Below are 19160 nucleotides of genomic sequence, written 5' to 3'. Positions count from 1 at the left end.
AAACCTAAAAAACTTCAGCTGTCCTATCATTAACTCTATTACTGCCACACGTTATCAAAAAACAAAAAAAAAACAAAAACAGTACCAGCCGATTTCGAGCATTTTAACTCATCTTTCAAGGCAAACAGAATATTGCGTGCTTTTACTACATATACGAGGTGGGTACCAAATGAAAGATCACATTTCATTCTTTCATTAAGAAAAAATGTTCCGACCTTATTCCGTTCTTTAGTAATCACCATTTGAAAATAGGTAATTTGAGTGACATTGGAAAATAAAAATAAGGAGAAAAGAGGCTTTTTGTGAAAAGATACATTTTCTCCACAACAGTGAATTTGACACGAATATTTTTGGTTGAGTGACGCTCTGTGAATTAGGTTTAATGGGACAAAGGCTTTGATCATGTATGTCATCCTTGAAAACGTTCGATTTCATCAGATTCCGTCATGTTTCATTGTAATGTCATACACCGGCAGGTCATTGAAAAGAGACACAATGCTGCCATCTGCTGGCCATAGTTAGTGGGTGTTTTTGATTCCGCAACCCATTGACCAGGCAGCGTAACCCCGGGTTTTCACCGGATGCGGTTGCGGTGCGGTTGCGGTGCGGTCCGGCGACGCAAGCAATTAGATTCCATTCATTCGAATGGTGCAGTTTACACCGCTTGCGGGTGCGTTGCGTGTCGACTGCGTCTCAGCTGCGGCGTGCCGCAGCCCTTCCGCAAGGATAGCCTATTTTCTATTTTTGCCGGACGCCGCAGCGGTAGGCCTCCGGCAAATGGCAAGCTCGCACAAAACACATCGAGCGGGACAGGAAGACCGACGCAGTTTCAAAATAAATTTCCGGTTACCTTTCAGAATAAAACACTCGCCAGCTCCTATTTCGCAAGCTTTTCAGCAAAACGTGACGTGGGCGTCGCCGGGCCATGTGCTCATTCACGGTTTAGACACCAGCGAACATGGACGAGGAGAGGTTTATATTGGAGGTGGAAAACCACAAAATAATATATGACACGGCACATCCTTTTTATAAGGACAACCAAAAAAGGATGCTGCATGGAATCTCATAGCAGAAGAAGAAGAAAAGGTTAAATCAAAAGAAGTCCACCTCTCTTTCTGCTTCTCTGTTGAGCACAGACTTTCTGTATGTTTGTCGTTGTGAAATGCCCCATGATCGCGCGCGCGCGGTCCCGCGAGACACGTTGGGAAGTGGGCGGCGACGGAGCTGCCGGACCGCAGCTGTGCGGAGCCGGTGTGGATTGACAAAAAAATTGACCCGTCCGGAACCCGCAGTCAAGACGCACCGCACCGCAACCTTTGCACTGCCCAGTGATTTAAAAACAAACAAACAAACAAACAAAAACAAAAATATAGTTGGCGTCATTTAACGTTTATGGTGGCATACATTGTGATTTTACTAATCGTTATTAACTAATTTGCTCCCAATAATGTGTAAATACGTTTTTTAATGTTTTAAATGTCCCAAAGACGTATTTATACATTGTTTTTTTGTTTGTTTTTTTCCATGCTAGAGCATACAGAAGGCTTTGATGCAGCCTCTCAACTGCGAAGAACGGTTGCAGAAATGGTAGTTATTACACAAACGGCCACCAGGTGGCAGCAGAGCAAAGGAAATCAACTAGGGCCATCGAGAAAAAAAGCTAAATCACTTACAATTTTAAATAATTTGTGAAAACTGATGAAACTTAGCTCTCTTCTAATGCCAATTGCTGCAAAACGGAAACAGATAGAAGCATACTTTTTTTTCCTTATGAAAGAAGAGACTTTAATCTTTCTTTTGATAGGTTCCATGCTTTTATAGCAATAGAACACAATCTTCTCTGGGCCTTGCAGAATCAGTCAAAATCCAGTAAAACAGTCGGGAGCGAACGGAATTGCTTCTGTGAAAAGGGCTGGGAGTGAATGAGTTAAACATTTTTGGCGGTCAAAGAGTTAAAGGCAAAAGACCCCCTCCAAAAAACACTTACACAAAAAAATACCCTTTGGAATACAGAGTATGCATGGATAAAGCAGTGTATTCTCACCCAGGTCCAATGAGTCTGTATGGGGTCGGTAAGAGAAAGTGGTGCCTTTGTACACCTGATCCAGCAGCTTCTCTTTCACCTGCGTGATGGTGTCGCAGTCCAGCACTTTCGAGGGTACCGGCTGGCACTCATTCACTCCTCCACCCTGCACTAGCACATTAAGTGTCTGCAAAAAATAAAAAATGGTTCAAATCGCCCACATTTCGACACAGACATACATGGTGAGATAACCTTAAAAAGAACCATGACTTATAATGTCTCTTGCTCACCAAGGTCTTGTACTCCACGTCTTCTCGCAGCAGGCGGTTGTCGTTAAGCGTATATTTTGCTTTGCCGGTTACAGCATCAACTGGTCCTTTGTCTACTTGGTGCTTTATTGCCCTGAAAAGCATGTAAAGACACTCCCCTGCAGAGTCCTGTAAACACAAAGACATATGTTGTTACTAGGGATGTAATGATACCCAAACATCACGATACAATATCACGATACGATAATTATCATGATATTGTGGGGGCGTTGGCGATATTTAAAAAAAGATCACAATATTGTTAAAAAAAAAAAGAGCTCATACTCAAAAAAGTACAATATTGTGCTTTTGTACATAACAGCAATGCATATAAACTACCTACAATCTCTAATAAGAATATTGAGGCACTTACTTGCTAATGCAAGCACACATTGATTGTTTCACAAGCAAATTAGGTTCCCCTTCATCTGACTATTAGCATAGATTTTAAACATAGAAGGCCAAAACATCCCTAATGAAAATTAAATTCCACTAATAAAATAGCCCCTAGAGGGTGCTAGAACTGCACAAATGAAAATCAACCTGACTTTTTTTTTTTTTTTTTTTAACAAATGTGTTCCTTTTAAAACTCATTCACTGCCAGTCATTATAGAAACTTTTTACATTTCCAATACTCACGTGATATTCCATTCAATAATTATATATAAACCGAATCTACCAAATAATAGAATAGACTCCCTACTTTTTGTCCCGTCCCGTTCTTTTATAATTGACAGCAGAAAAATGTAGGTTTGCCAAAATACAGCCATTTCTCCCATGGACTCTGAAACTGTGTTTATTTCCTATAAAATGGGGCAATGATGTCATCTACCGGTGGTTGGGCATCAGTAAAGTTGTTTCCAAGTTTGATATTTACAGTGGAGCATGCTCAGATTCGCCCCTATTTAGCACCGCTCTAAAAAATACAATTGACAAGTATACTTGTCAAAGGCAGTGAATGAGTTAAATATTGTGAACATGACGAAGACGATATTGTGGCAGTTTTAATATCACAATATCACGATATTGCCCTTTTCGTGACATCCCTAGTTGTTACGCTACCACGTTAAAAAACTATGACCAACAGCACTCACGAGAGGCCAAACAACAATGATAGTGTTAGTGATACAAGTCCCCTCTTGCTTTAGTGGAGATTATTGTTCCTACTACTACTACTAATAATAATACTAATAATTAGGGATGTAACGATAACCAAACATCACAATACGATATCACGATATGAAGGTCATGATACGATAATTATCACGATATTGTGGGGGCGTTGGCGATATTTAAAAACGATCACAATATTGTAAAAAAAGAGCTCATACTTAAAAAAGCACAATATTGTGATTTTGTACATAACAGCAATGCATATAAACCACCCTCCAAGCTCTAATAACAATATTGAGGCACTTACTTGGTAATGCAATCACACATTGATCACTTCACAAGCAAATTAGGTTCCCCTTTATCTGATAATTTAGCATAGATTTTAATCATAGAAGGCCAAAACATCCCTAATGAAAATTAAATTGCACTAATAAACTAGTCACTAGAGGGTGCTAGAAATGCACAAATGGAAATCAACCTGACTTTTTTAACAGATGTGTTCCTTTTAAATATTGTGAACATGACGACGACAATATTGTGGCAGTTTTAATATCGTGATATCACGATATTGCCCTTATCGTTACATCTCTACTACTACTACTACCACCGCCATCTGCGCCTCAAAATTCCCTTATTTCTACTCTGTGTCCTAAGTTCAAAATGAAGACTGACTGACTCTGAGGAAAGCATAGAGACAGATGGACATCCAGTTGGTCAGCAGCTTCTCCACCACAGTCTCGGTTCTGTCAAAGATGAAAAAAAGTTTGAAACTGTGAAAATGCATCTGAATGACGGCTTGAATTCACAAACTCCCTCTCGTTTCTCTTACCTCCGTAGCATCAGTTTGGGGTTCTTGGCCACATATTGCTCGACAAGGTCGTTCAAGAGGGTTTTGAGGATATCAGTAAAGTATTCCAGTTTGCCATGCAGTGCCACCGTAAGTAAAGAGGCGACATAGGCACGGTCTCGGGGAGAGAAAGTCCGCTGGCTTTCCAGGGTATGAATGAACTTAGGGGAGAAGCTTTTTCAATATTAAATCAAACTAAGTTTGCTAAATGTACAGAGAGTGATGCTGCTTACAGTACCTTGGTCAAGAAGAGTTTACTGTTGAGAAGGTTAGATAGTTGCACCAGACCCTGCTCCACTGTCTGCCTGCGACACTCCTGAACATCCAGATCTCTCCTCAGCGGTGACTCCCGGTGGCCGGGGAAGAAAATGCGTTCTGCGTACATCCGGTAATCAAGGAAAGGGATGCCAGAGCCGACTAGATCACTTGACATGTCCATCATCTCTGTCATCAGGTCTGGCTCAGTGAGTGGGGCAGGAGTGAAAGGTCAGACAAGATTTCGTCAACAGATTTAACGATGAGTCGTGATATCGTGGCAGAAACTGTACGTTTTCAAGTGCAAAACATTATTTACCGCTCTCCTTCTGACTTTACTCTTCCAACGCTCTTACCTGTGAACTCCTTCTTGCAGCGGTCCCTCACGCTGGTTTCGAGGTTTTCAAGTTGGATCTGAACCTTTTTGTAGTCTCTTAAAGCCTGCTTGCTCTTTCTCCTGACAAAGCAATGAGTGGATAGAGACAGGAGGACAAAGCAGGTTTCCATATGATCAATAGAACTCCAGTCTTGACTTTGTCTAGTTAAGTCATTTCACCTCATGATGCGGTTACGGTACAAGTTGGGGTCAGTTTTAAAGCATAGAAAAAAGGCCTGCGATATGGTAAACTGACTGAGATTATCCTTCTTGCGTGCGTTCGCCGACATCATGACTTTGACTTTGGTTCAGTTCCATGGCAATTTAATTACAAAATTTGACTGTTTAAATATGAATTTAACAAAATTTTAAATCACATTTCATCATAGCCAACGAATACATAAAAGCACAACACGCACTGAAGTGTGAAAGGAAACAAACTGTTTTGGTAAATTTGATGACGTTAATATTTTAGGTCATATTGCTACATGGGGATCAAAGTCACACATTCAAATTTCACCTTCATGTCTCAAGCAAGTTCCAGGTCATTTTGTCTTGAGTAAGTCAAGTCACGGGTCAAATCATATCAAGTCCTGTGATAAATGAAGTCACTGTATCTATGCGGCCTTACCTGCAGTATCTGGTATAAAGAGAGACCAGTAAAGTCAAACAAGTTATTATTTATATTATTATTATTATTATTATATAATTATATAATAATATAATTAGAGAATGCCCCACTTTCAATACCTTCAAGACCAAACTCAAGACATGGCAAAAAGCAATTCAGTCACATAATCATTACTTGGGCGGACTCTGTATCGGTCCGTCGTGGTGAAGAAAGAGCTGAGCCAAAAGGCAAAGCTCTCGATTTACCGGTCGATCTACGTTCCAACCCTCACCTATGGTCACGAGCTGTGGGTCGTGACCGAAAGAACGAGATCCCGGATACAAGCGGCCGAAATGAGTTTCCTCCGCAGGGTGTCCGGGCTCTCCCTTAGAGATAGGGTGAGAAGCTCGGTCATCCGGGAGGGACTCAGAGTCGAGCCGCTGCTCCTCCGCGTTGAGAGGAGCCAGCTGAGGTGGCTCGGGCATCTGGTTCGGATGCCTCCTGGACGCCTCCCTGGGGAGGTGTTCCGGGCATGTCCCACCGGTGGGAGGCCCCGGGGACGACCCAGGACACGCTGGAGAGACTATGTCTCTCGGCTGGCCAGGGAACGCCTTGGGATCCCACCGGAGGAGCTGGTTGAAGTGGCTGGGGAGAGGGAAGTCTGGGTTTCCCTCCTGAAGCTGCTGCCCCCGCGACCCGACCCCGGATAAGCGGAAGAAGATGGATGGATGGATGGAATCATTACTTGGACATTTAATCATGTTTTCATCAATATTTTTTGCTTGCTTTATATGTTGTGCGTCTTCACCTAGATGTTTTGTTTATGTTTCTGTGATCTGCATGGGGACAACGAATGGAAATTAGCGTACGGCTGTAATCCAATGTGGTGTGTTTACATGCATGTGGCGTAGCATGATGCTGGAAAAAAAATAAATAAATTGGGCCCTCCCCCTAATTAATTAGAAAAAATAAACTTGATGTAGTCCTTTATGTTGTGGGTTGCATTTTTCGCATGAGTTAATTTGATTAAACTAAGGATTTTGACATCTTTGCATTCTATTATCAACCATACATTCATGTTGTGAATTAAGCGCAGAAATTGTTATGTTCATTTTTCGAAGGGGGTATATTCATATGCGCTGAGCACTGTATATATTATTGGCCTTTTTATTTAACTTGTAGGAAAAACACAAGATAATGCACTCCAATTCAGCGCCACGTCATAACCATTTTGCAGGTGAAATAAAGTACAGTATCATTTGGGGTTTATTGATGGAGCTTTTTCAAGCACTGTTCGGCACATGTTTGGGGAGTAATGGAATGTTACCACTAACCAGCATTATATAATCAGGATACAAAAAACAATGTAACTGTAGTCCGTTTAGTTACAGAAAAAAAAAAAAAAAACACAATCAGATACATTACATTACAGTACCGGTACATTAATTGCCGACAGGGAGAGGCGACCCTGTTGTTTATCGAAGCCCTCTGTGGCTTTCAAGTGGGAGGAGCAAAAAACTGGTGGATAATTTGTCATTACAACATATGTATTGGCGGAGAGAAGGGGGAAGTAGCGTTAGGAAGTGACTGTGTCCTCCAAACACAGTCAGTTTGAAAGCATCACAGAGGAACCGGAGCAAGTGGTGACCAGTATTCACTGAATGTACTCTAGTTTTTGTAAATACCCCCATCCCCCGGTGGTTGCCCAAGGCAATGCCCCCCCTTTCAGCTCCCTCCTTTGCATGCCTTGCAAGCAGTGCACGATGTGGCCTCAAAGATTCCACAATGGCTATTAAAGACCCTCTCAACTGCAGCTTGATGTATGGAGTTAAATTAGGGCCAAAAGTTTTGTACTTGAAAAAATAAAACTTGAAACTGAAAATTGTTGTGTTGATCTTGAATTTCACAAAATATAAAAAGGTATTCAAAATAAAAATAAGCATGTGAAAAGTTTTTTCGGGTCAAAATTAATTTTGATTCACTTCGATCCTGCCTTTGAATAAATTATTTATTTTCATTTTTTGCTTCCATATATATTTTGACATTTGAGGTCTTATTTTTTTCAGTTGCATGTTTTTTTCTTTTCAGATTCAGATCTTATTTTTTTGGGTTTCAACACATTTTTTCAGTTTCAAAACTTTTTTTTTTCCACTTTCAAATCGTTTCATATTGATGCTGACACTACTCCTTTTGCAACTGGGAAATGTACAGTTTCATATATAGTTTTGAAATGTCATTGTTTAGAAATGATTTCATTCATTCATTTTTAAAACCATATTTGTATCATGTCATGTTTTTAACCTCAGTTTCCTTCCTTTAAAGCCACATTTACTCCATGTATTACACATATTCACTGGGCAAAATGGTTCTTCAATTTTGTCACCTTTGATTTGCACTGCTCACTTGCAGTTTTCATAGCAGAGTAATAGTACAGTGTGTTTGCACTACTCCTCCTCCAGCCGACATGACGTTGTCTAATGAGAGGCTGTGAAGGGGTTTCACTGAATGACAGGCTAATCCTCAAATCATGACAGTGCCCTTACCTAGCATGTGCTCACATCCTGATTTGTTATATCATAGCTTCATTAACTCTTTTACTGCCACACGTTATCAAAACAAAATAAAATAAACATTAATATGACAAAGGCTTGGATGTTTCACATCATCTTTGAAAAAGTTCTTTCATCAGATTTTGTCATGTTTCATTGTAATTTCCTAAACCGACAGCCCATTGAAAAGAGATACAATGCTGCCACCTGCTGGGCATAGTTAGTGAGTGTTTTTTATTCCACAACCTATTGACCAGGCACGCTGCACTTAGATGTTGCACTTCCCATTGATTAAAAAACAAACAAACAAACAAACAAACAAACAAACAAACATAGTTGACATCATTTAACATTTATACATCGTGATTTTACTAATTGCTATTAAACGTTTTTGGCAGTCAAAGAGTTAATGTCATATTTTTATCTTTGAACAGAAACTATCAAATAAACAGCAATCAAGTCTTTCATGTCTCCAGTAAAGTCAATTCCCATGTCTTAAATTCTTAAACGCAAGTGGAGTCATCTTCAAGTATTTTAGTTATTGTCAAGTTAAGTCACAAGTCATCAATACAGTGACTCGAGTCCACATCTCTGATATGTAATACTTACTACTACAAACCTGTATACAAGTACGATGATAAGGACAATGAATGCCACAATGGACGCCCCAACTCCGACTCCAATCTGAGCCTCCAGGGGAAATGTGGCCAGGCTTAGATTGTCATACTGAACCTTACCCAGGGAGAAGTTTAAGTTTCCCATATGGACCTGACAAACATAAAACATGAATGATACCATTAGAAGTCAAACTACAGTACATCAAATGTCCATGCTTGAAAGGGGACGGAATCGTAAAAACTGTAGTGATACACCGATATGGTTTTTTCAAGGCCGATACCGATACAGATTATTTGTAGTCAAGTCGGCCGATAACCGATATTTCAAGCCGATATTCATTTGCAGTAAAATGGGGAGGGGGGGGAATTCTTTCAAACTATATATAATTTCTCACTGAGTAACAAATTCATGTGAATGTAGCTCATTTGGGGTTTTTGTTAGGGTTCGTAAAAACGTTTCAAAAAGATTTTTGCGGTGAAAAATTGTGTGAATATGTTCCAAATGTGTTTACGACAAATAAAAACTGACTGCGAACATCTTACAAATCCTGATGAAAACCCCAAATTCGCTACGTTCGCAAGTATCCCCTGCTCAGTGAGCTTTATCGGCCTTCAGATTCAAAACATGGCCGATGCCGATATTTGTCAAAATGCCAAATATCGGCGCCGATAATCGGCCATCCCTAGTAAAAAGTATTTGGCGGACTCACAGTGAATTCAGGCAGGTTGTCAGAACCCTCTCGTTTCTTGCCATTCGGTCCAGATGCAGGCTGATGAGGTGGCGGCTCGCAGTACAGATGGTTTCTCGTAAGTGTCTTAACAGCACATACACCCTCTCCGATTAACACAACCACCTCTTCCTTGCTAATAGCCAGGTCGAGATTTTCTCCCTGAGAAACATAAAATAGATTAGAATTATTTATACTATTCTGTATATTCAATCAACATTCAATCTGAGGTGCAGGGCTCCATTCCAGCTCTGCCCTTCCTGTGTGGAGTTTGCATTTTCTCCCCGTGTCTGTGGGTTTACCGGGTACTCCGGTTTCCTCCCACATTCCAAAAACATGCATGGTAGGCCGATTGACCACTACAAATTGTCCGTAGCTGTGAGTGTGAGCGCGCGATTGGGTGTTCGTCTATATGTGCCCTGCGATTGGTCGGCGGCCAGGTCAGGGTGTACACCGCCTACTCCCATTGACAGCTGGGATAGGTTCCAGGATGCCCGTAACCCTGGTGAGGATTAGCGGTTCAGAAAATGGATGGATGGATATATATTCAGTCCCATTCAGTTCCTCTGGCAGGAGTCCCCGGGGACGACCCAGGACTCGACTCGACCCGACTCGACTCAACTTTAAGAACAGGCATTGCTGTATACAAAATGCTGTACATAAACATAAATATCGGTTGTGCAGTAAAGAATAAGGTAACAAAACAAGAACAAGGTAAACATTTTGAAGTGCGTATACAAGTTTTTTTTTTGTTTTTTTTTTACAAGTAAATCTAACATCAGCTTGACCTACTTAGAAGCAGACTGGAATTAAGACGCGGCTCTCTGGGTGGCTCAGTGGTATGGTGGTCGTCTCCCAACCCAGAGGTTGTGGGTTCGATCCCAGGGGATTGTGACCATGTCGAAGTATCCTTGAGCAAGATACTGAACTCCCAATTGCTCCTGATGCTGCGTCATCAGTAGGTGAATGGGTAGTCAAAATGCAAAGCGCTTTGAGGGTCTTAAAGGTGGAAAAGCGCTATATAAATGAAGTGCCGTTTACCAAGTGCCAAAGGTCAGCTTGACCTGATGAGAAGTATAGCAGATAATAACCAATAAGCAGAGAAGTATTCAAAAGCATATAAGGTTTTTAAAAAAACTTTTATATTGAAATAGTTTGACGGTATTATTGTGGATTGGTTTGTGTTACACTGAATGATCGCTCTGCCTCACCACACGCTTGTCGCGGAAGTGTGAACACATACGTACGTGCAAGCAGCACAGAGAGAAGGGAGGAGGACAACGCCAGAGTGTTTACCCATCCATCCATCCATCATCTACCGCTTAACCGAGGTCGGGTCACGGGGGCAGCAGCTTTAGCAGGTAAGCCCAGACTTCCCTCTCCCCAGCCACTTCAACCAGCTCCTCCAGTGTTATCCCAAGGCGTTCCCAGGCCAGCCGAGAGACATAACCTCTCCAACATATCCTGGGTTGTCCCCGGGGCCTCCTGCCGATGGGACATGCCCGGAACACCTCCCCCGGGAGGCGTCCAGGAGGCATCCGAACCAGATGCCCGAGCCACCTCAGCTGGCTCCTCTCAACACGGAGCGGCTCGACTCTGAGTCCCTCCCGGATGACCGAGCTTCTCACCCTATCTCTAAGGGAGAGCCCGGACACCCTGCGGACGAAACTCATTTTGGCCGCTTGTATCCGGGATCTCGTTCTTTCGGTCACGACCCACAGCTCGTGACCATAGGAGAGGGTTGGAACGTAGATCGACTGGTAAATCGAGAGCTTCGCCTTTCGACTCAGCTTCTTCTTCACCACAACAGACCGATACAGAGTCCGCATCACTGCAGACGCTGCGTCCATCCGCCTGTCGATCTCCCGCTCCATCCTGCCCTTATTTGTGAACAAGACCCCAAGATACTTGAACTGCTCCACTTGGGGCAGGATCTCATCCCCGACCCGAAGAGGACACGCCACCATTTTCCGACTGAGGACCATGGTCTCGGATTTGGAGGTGCTGATATTCATCCCAACCGCTTCACACACGGCTGCGAACGGCTCTAATGAGAGTTGGAGATCACGACTTGATGAAGCCAACAGCACCACATCATCTGCAATGAGCAGAGATGCAATGCTGAGGCCACCAAACCGGAACAACCTCGACGCCTCCGTTGCGCCAAGAAATTCTGTCCATAAAAGTTATAAACAGAATCAGTGACAAAGGGCAACCTTGGCGGAGTCCAACCCTCACTGGAAACAAATTCGACTTACTGCCGGCAATGCGGACCAAACTCTGGCAACGGTCGTACAGGGACTGAACAGCCAGTATCAGGGAGCTCGGTACCCCGTACTCCCGAAGCACTTGAAGAAAGTGATTTCTGTTGAATGACGAAGCATCTTCTCCCTCCAACTGTCAAAGCTAGAATGATGGCGTCACTAAGTGTGTCAGGGTTGAGGAGCCCTGAACTGGCCTTAGCTGCATGACTCATCGTCTGGGTATGTCACCGAGACCTTATATAAAGGCTGACGTCCATTTGAGCTCGCTTCTTTTTCTTCCTGGACGCACGCAGCGCGAGGGACATGCCGGAGTTCTTTGAGAAGATAACATGAGGCTGCAATTCAGCTCAGACTTACTGTAGTCATGTTATATTGGACATTTCTAAATTGGTTAGATTCTAGCAAGATGGGAGAAGAATTCTGGCATAGAAGGAAGCCTTTTTTTAAATTAATCTCAGCCTGTCATCATGGCCAAAACTGCTGGAGTTTATTCAACTTCGAATATAGACAAATTGATTAATTGTCTATATTCACACCCTAAAAAGATCAAACTTTCTTCAAGATTTCTGCTTACCGGGAGTGAGGATCGGGCTCTTTGACTCCAAAAAAAGTCATGATGTCTTATTCCTATGAGTGAAATTAAGATTTAACCTTTCATCTGTTATTTTATTTCACTATTTTATTCTTTGATGGATTTATAGTGGAATGTTTTGCCTTGCCTTGCTATACACTGTATTTCACAGTAACTGAAATAAGGACTTTTTGAAGGTTATTGGAACTTACATTTTTTATTTTTTTTTTATTTGTTTTAATTGGTCTCATCTTTAAACTTTTATTATCTTATTCTAATATTTGCTCCCGATTCTTTAGTTTATTTTTAATTTATTTATTTTAAAATGTTATATTTTATTTTATTTTTAATTCTTTTGATTTGCACTACATTATTATTTTTTATTCTTAAAGTGTCTCACTTTAAACTTTTAATTTTGATTCTATTTTATCTTATTTTTTAATTCTTTTGATTGGGAATTAATTATGTTTTTATTTCAAGACTTATAGTTTTAGTCTTAATATGCTTTAGTTTTATTTCCAAATCCCTCAATTGTGAACTTGAGTCTTGGGTATTATTGGAAATTGTTTTATTTTATTTTATCCATTTCACTTAATTGTTTGATTATTTGTTTTATTTTATTTTAATTGTAATAAATTCACAAAAATTCAATGTATTTTTCTGATTATTCCAGACTATAAGTGTATACGTTTTATACAGGTTTTACTGTTTTTAGTTATAGTGATAACTATTAATAGTAGTGATGGAGACTTTATCTAGAATTAAATTCAACTAGATTAAAGTATTTCGACTCAATTAAATAGGAACCCATCCCTTGAGAGGAGAGCGAGTTATACAAAAGTAACACTTTGAATTAAGGATTGTATGTGTATTTTAATCCGTTTCTTAATGCGAGTTAGTTTATTTCTTTTTGATAGATTTAACGCTACATTGTATAAACTTTCAAAGAGGATTTTATTCCTATTGTAAACCTTTTTCAAGTATTGTGTAAATTTGTATTTATTTATTGACTTTATTTGGATGAGGAATATTGAAATATTGGGTGAGTTTTTACTCATCTAGTGAATTAATTTGGATTATGATTATCTAAAACAAATACATTTTTACTAATTTATTGAATTTAGTTGGAATGATTTTTAGTGAATTTTTGCTCATTTATTAAATTTATTTGGATTGTGGATATCCAAATAACGAGTGAATTTTTACTCATTTATTGACTTTATCTGGAATGAAATAATTTAAATTCTTTTGTGAATTAGTGTAGTAATATATACACTCAAGTATTAGTACTACTATCACTCCTCTTATCTTTAGGCAAATTAAATAAGCAGTGAACGCATAAAGGCATCCCCTTTCTATAATTTTCTTTATTTCTTTTCAACTTTAAATTCTATCTCAGTCACACTTAATAACCACTTAGGTCTTTTAACGAATGAACAACTATACCATACCATCGGTAACAGCTCTCCCTGAACCTTTAAAGTTACTTCGGTTTATTTTAAATTAGGAATACAAGTTCATGAGGGTTTAACACAACCAACTGAACTTATTTAGGTCTTAACGAGTGCGATCGATCGTTCCGAAAAAGAGCCGCTGTAAAAAGAATGTGTTCAGATAGTATCCTTATTTCAAATTGGTTACTCAATAAGGGTTTTTCTGAAGCAAGACCGGACTGACGCTCTAAAACCGGGGCGGTGAGAACCGAAACAAATCCTTCTTGGAGAGTTCCCATCAACTCCTGAATTTTGACTATGTTACAGCAGGTGGTGATAAAGGGGAGCTTTAACCCATTGAACGGAGAGTCGGCAAGGTAAGCGAGATCTGACACACTGTAATGTTGTTACAAATAGCTTGCCATGAATAGATTCCGTTTGCCTTATTATATTTAACTTCAAGTTATCTGACCTCCAGCTGAATGAAGCTGCCAGGATTGTAGCGATACGCCTTCAGGGGGTCCTGCTGGTTCAGCGGGCGCAGGACAGGGTTGGGCTCATAGCTGAAGGCCTGCGGGTTCACAGTGTTGATGTCAAAGCGCAGGTTGTCCAGCAGAAACTCTACAGTGACCTTTGACCCCCAAACAGACGAGTCCACCATAGGGGATCGACACAGGATCAAGGATGAGGAATTCACCTCACAGCGTTCTGTGAACTGATAAAAGGCAAAAAGACAAAAGAAAGTAGGTTTTGCTGGCAAACATGAACACGCATACATGCACACATACCTGTTTGACGGAGCACAGCATATCTCCAGGACAAACTGGGTCAGGAACCATTTTGGCAGAACTTGTTCTGCGCTTCTTCCTTCTGCTAGTCCTATTTTTCTGAATGGGCTCGTAGGGAGACAGAGTAACAACCATCTGGGGTTCTTGCACTACGTCCAGGTTGTGGCCTGACACATATATCAGTCGACCGCCACTAAACAGGAGAACAATACTGTAAAATGCCCGTCTCTTCATATGACGGAAATGAGCAGCTTGGAAGGACAAAAATGGAGTGATGAACAACTTACCTCAAGAAGCTTTTAGCTGGCTTGGCCTGGGTGATATTGGGGTTGAGAGTGTAATGGTAAGCTGAAGTGTGGAGGTGGCGTTGGCTGGTGCCATAATGCAGAGTGACCTGGTGATTTCCTGTCTTGTTGCTGCTACCTGTCACACACTGAAGACTGGAGATTTGAACCTCTGACACCCTGAGAAGAAGACACACAGGATACTCGATTGATTCTTTTGGACCAAATGTGTCTTCTTGTGTGCGTCACATGCAGTGACTGAAGCAACAGTATTATTAAAGGCCCAGTCTGTCGGCTTCACTCAGGAAAAGGCACTTTTTAAATACAGGATTGAAACAAACAAACTACTTCTCAATTTACAGATCTGGGCTTCTCTTAATTTCTGGTGGTGATTTTGTCCTAAAGGCAAGGTGCCCAAATGAACAACATTGAGTCTCTTTAAAAAGAAAAAAAAAAAGAAATAAAAAAAAAAAGGATTGATTTGACAAAACAGTCATAACTGGAATAGTTAAGATTACTTTTCAAAACCAAACTGGTATTGACAACAATCTTTTTCTTGAGGCAAACGGGAGGAACAACTTTTGCTATCTTCCGCTAATCTTGGGACTTTAAAATGTCACTTGTCACTTGCGAGTGTTTGTGTCACTGTTCGTGTGGGGTGGCGGACCCAAAATGCAGGGAGGCAGGAGAACCACAGCAAGGATGCACGAAGTACTTAATATAATTATAATAATAATCAAAACACCTAATATTTAATGAAAATTTACATCGCCATGGTGTCAAAGGTAAGATTTAATCATTGTGCCTATTGTTAACTTTTGGAAGGGCTTAAAATACCGTGGTGTACTCCCTTTAATGTCACACTAATGCTGCGTTCTCACCAAAAGCGGGGGAAGGCGTTTCGGTGGCGCGTTTGCATTGTAGTCAATGGAGTTCGCGTGCAACGGAACCAAAGAGCGTGGGGCGGCGCGGAGGACGCCTTTGCCGCGCAGGGACGCGGTGCGCAGCAGCGAAAATCCGCACATTCCTGACGAAAATCCGCACAATCGCCTATTCGCCAAAGTTAAAAAAATTGAACTTTTTGCTTTTCGCCTAGCGGCAGCCAATTGGCTTCAAGTACGGGCTACGTCACACAGCGTCCTCTCTATTGTCACCCCGAGCGCAACAACATGCCAACCGGGACAGAATGGTGAGCAAAGAAGTAGCATTCAAGTGCTGGTAAGTCTGTTTACTTGCTAATGAACTGTACTGAGGAAGCAGCAATGTTTATCATCCATGTCAAAGCTATTTTTAGCTCAACGGCCAGCCGCCAAATTGCCACTAAAAAAGCGAAAGCACTATCACGAACCTCAAAAAAGGAGAAAATAGTGCCACGGCTGTTTAGTCCCAGGAAAGAAGTGGAAGTAGTTGGCAGTGCTCACTTTTTGTTGACTCGCTAAAGTGCTCCACTTCCTTGTTCACCAAGGGACACGCCTCCTCCGATCGGTGCGCACGAAAGCGCGAATGAGTGGCGATCGTTCCAAAAAATTCTACGCAGTGAAACGCTCCCGAAGGAAGCGTTTCAGTTTGGTGAGAACCCAGCATAATACGTTGAATTTAAAACACTGACTGACAGGGACTAAGTCAAAAGTCAAACAACTGTTTTTATGAGTGAAGAAAATACCTGAATTAGGACCTATAGTATATCTACTAGTTCTGATTCTAAGTACAACAATATTACATTAAATACAATTCCCATCTGTTCCAATCTAGGTAACAGACCAGTGAACCCCCTAAAAAAAACAACAACGCAATAAATAGTTTCTCTGTTAACTAATTACAAAGGATTAATTCAGCAACAAATTCTTTTTCTTTTTTAGCACTGTAATTAGCAACTATAACGAAGAGCTTGAAAAAATCAATTTGCACAACACTGCTCACATGTTACAGGGCACTCCTCCTACAGTGACGGTGAGATCAGAAGGTCGGCCTGTCAAAAGGTTTCTGCCACTGATTGTCAGAGTTGTTCCACCAGCTTTGGGACCTCTTTCAGGCAACACTCCCATCACAAATGGATCCTGCAGGTTCAGACATGATATGGAAAAATGCATCAATATTATTCTATTTCTCAAAAAAGAAGCTCTGCATTGGCTGGTCCCATCATCAATTAACAATCTTATACCAAAAAGTTTTAGATACGGTAATCTGATATCATCAGTAGCACTGAAGAAGGTCTCTGCTTTGATTCCAACTAGGACTCATCTCAACTCAACTTTATTTATAAAGAGCTTTAAGAAGAGGCATTGCTGTATACAAAGTGCTGTACATAAACATAAATATCAGTTGTGCAGTAAAGAATAAGGTAACAAAACAAGAACAAAGCAAACATTTTGAAGTGCGTACACCATTTTTTTCCCCAAGTAAATACATTTTACATCAGTAAATTAATAAGCGGTAGGCGTGTGAATAAATAAATAAATAAATAAATAAATAAATAAATAAGTAGACTAAACATCAAACTCATACACACCACACAACACCAAAAATAAATCTCATGGTGTGCCAAAAGACAAAGAAAACAGATGTGTTTTAAGACGTATTTTAAAAGAGGATAAAGAGGGGGATTGCCTAATATTTAGTGGAAGGTTGTTCCAAAGGGAGGGACCGGCAACAGCAAAGGCTCGATCTCACCTAAGCCTCCGCTTAGGTACCTCCAATTAAGTCTGGTCTGCTGACCTGAGGCACCAGGCAGGTGTGTTAGAGTGCAAGAGCTCGGCGAGATAAGGTGGGGCAAGACCATTGAGAGATTTGAAAACAAATAGAAGAATCTTAAAGTGGGCTCTAAATTTCACGGGCAGCCAGTGAAGAGAGGCTAAGATAGGGGTTATGTGTTCCCTCTTACGGGCACCAGTAAGGAGATGAGCAGCAGCATTTTGGACAAGCTGGAGACGTTTGAGGGAGGACCGGCTGATTCCAAAGTAAAGTGCAGCCGAGATGTAACAAAGGCATGGATTACCATTTCTAAGTGCAGCTGAGATTTTTGACCTTAGCTAGCTGCCTAAGATGAAAAAAGCTGGATTTGACAACAGCGGCAATTTGCTGGTCCAGTTTAAAGTCACTGTCCATCTTGACACCCAGGTTTGAGGCTGTTGGCCTTAGATAGTGTGCCAGAGGACCCAAGTCGGCAGGATGAGAAGAGCCACTGGGAAGAAAGACCATAACTTCTGCTTTCTTCTCATTGAAGTTCAAGAAATTTAAAGCCATCCAGGACTGATTTCTTCCAGACAGGACAAAAGAGGCCTCAATGAGAAAGCGTCCTTTTTACTAAGCGGGACATAGATCTGACTGTCATCCACATAGCAGTGAAAAGAGATCCCATGTTTTCTAAGGATGGAGCCCAAGGGCAGTAAATATAATAAGAACAGAATGTGCCCCAATACAGAACCCTGCTGAACACCATATGACAGTGGGGTGGTACGGGACTCTGCGCACCCAAGGCGAACACAGAATGTTCTGTCGGCCAAATAGGATCGAAACCGCACAAGAGCACTACCAACAATGCCCACTTGGTGCTGTAAACAAGCAAACAGAATACTGTGGTCCACTGCATCAAACGCTGCAGTCAGATCTAATAGTACGAGGCATACATAGTCTTCAGTGTCATTTGCTAGGAGGATGTCATTAAAAACTCGTAACAGGGCTGACACTGCACCTCACCTGTAAGGAAGACCTTGACAAGTGTGGAGTTGGCATGTTCTGCCCATGCCTTTGTGAAATTTCTCCAAATATTCCAGTTTACCCCACAACAAAAAAACAGTACAAGTAATTTCGAGTAAATTCGTTGACCAAAAACACAGGATTAGTCCATGCCTACACCACTGCACGGATGAATCAAACACAGATAAAATTGCTGTATATTTTAAATATATATTTGTTAATTACCTGAAAGCTGAACATTTGTTTAGATATTCCAAACTCTCCACCGCTCACTTTGACAGACACATAGCCCACCTTCTCTCCTTCACCAGGTTTTGTTCTGCAAATAATCCTGCAAGACACAAATCACGTTCTTCAATTGAGTATACGTATAATCACGTGAGTAAAAAACAAAACAAAACGATTTTTGTATAAAATGATTACTCTAGTAAAAATAAACAAAGTACACCCTCTAAAATGTACCAATTTTTTTACCAAGTGATTCCTCCTCACATCATATAATTTGCAGGTTATTCAACTTTGAAAGATCATCTCCAAACACACCGTTAAAACTGGCCCAGGTTTGGTTTGAAAACGGTGATGTGACAAATACTTCAGGTTTATACAACTATTATCTCCTAAGGTGAAACCATAAATAACATAGTGACATATGGGTGTGCATGTTGTAAAGCATATACATATGTGCATCCATTAAATAT

The 19160-nt window shown here is 41.0% G+C and overlaps 1 protein-coding gene across 1 annotated transcript in view; it reads right to left on the bottom strand.

The window, feature by feature from the left end:
- The window catches only part of plxnb1b (plexin b1b), a 143389-nt gene that overhangs the window by 16668 nt on the left and 107561 nt on the right, over positions 1 to 19160 (bottom strand). The window contains exons 18-30 of the mRNA XM_077528653.1: positions 18688 to 18793; positions 16687 to 16823; positions 14770 to 14946; positions 14483 to 14675; positions 14167 to 14409; positions 9409 to 9588; positions 8701 to 8849; positions 4903 to 5003; positions 4530 to 4747; positions 4274 to 4452; positions 4121 to 4187; positions 2314 to 2460; positions 2045 to 2210 (exon numbers count right to left, since the gene is read on the bottom strand). Of these exons, the coding sequence (XP_077384779.1) occupies positions 2045 to 2210; positions 2314 to 2460; positions 4121 to 4187; positions 4274 to 4452; positions 4530 to 4747; positions 4903 to 5003; positions 8701 to 8849; positions 9409 to 9588; positions 14167 to 14409; positions 14483 to 14675; positions 14770 to 14946; positions 16687 to 16823; positions 18688 to 18793 (2063 nt within the window). The remainder of the gene's footprint in view (positions 1 to 2044; positions 2211 to 2313; positions 2461 to 4120; positions 4188 to 4273; positions 4453 to 4529; positions 4748 to 4902; positions 5004 to 8700; positions 8850 to 9408; positions 9589 to 14166; positions 14410 to 14482; positions 14676 to 14769; positions 14947 to 16686; positions 16824 to 18687; positions 18794 to 19160) is intronic.

Source organism: Festucalex cinctus, chromosome 8 (genome assembly GCF_051991245.1).
Source record: "Festucalex cinctus isolate MCC-2025b chromosome 8, RoL_Fcin_1.0, whole genome shotgun sequence".
Classification (NCBI taxonomy): Eukaryota; Metazoa; Chordata; class Actinopteri; order Syngnathiformes; family Syngnathidae; genus Festucalex; species Festucalex cinctus.
Note: the sequence above shows the minus strand (reverse complement) of the source record. Positions and strands in the feature narration are given on the sequence as shown.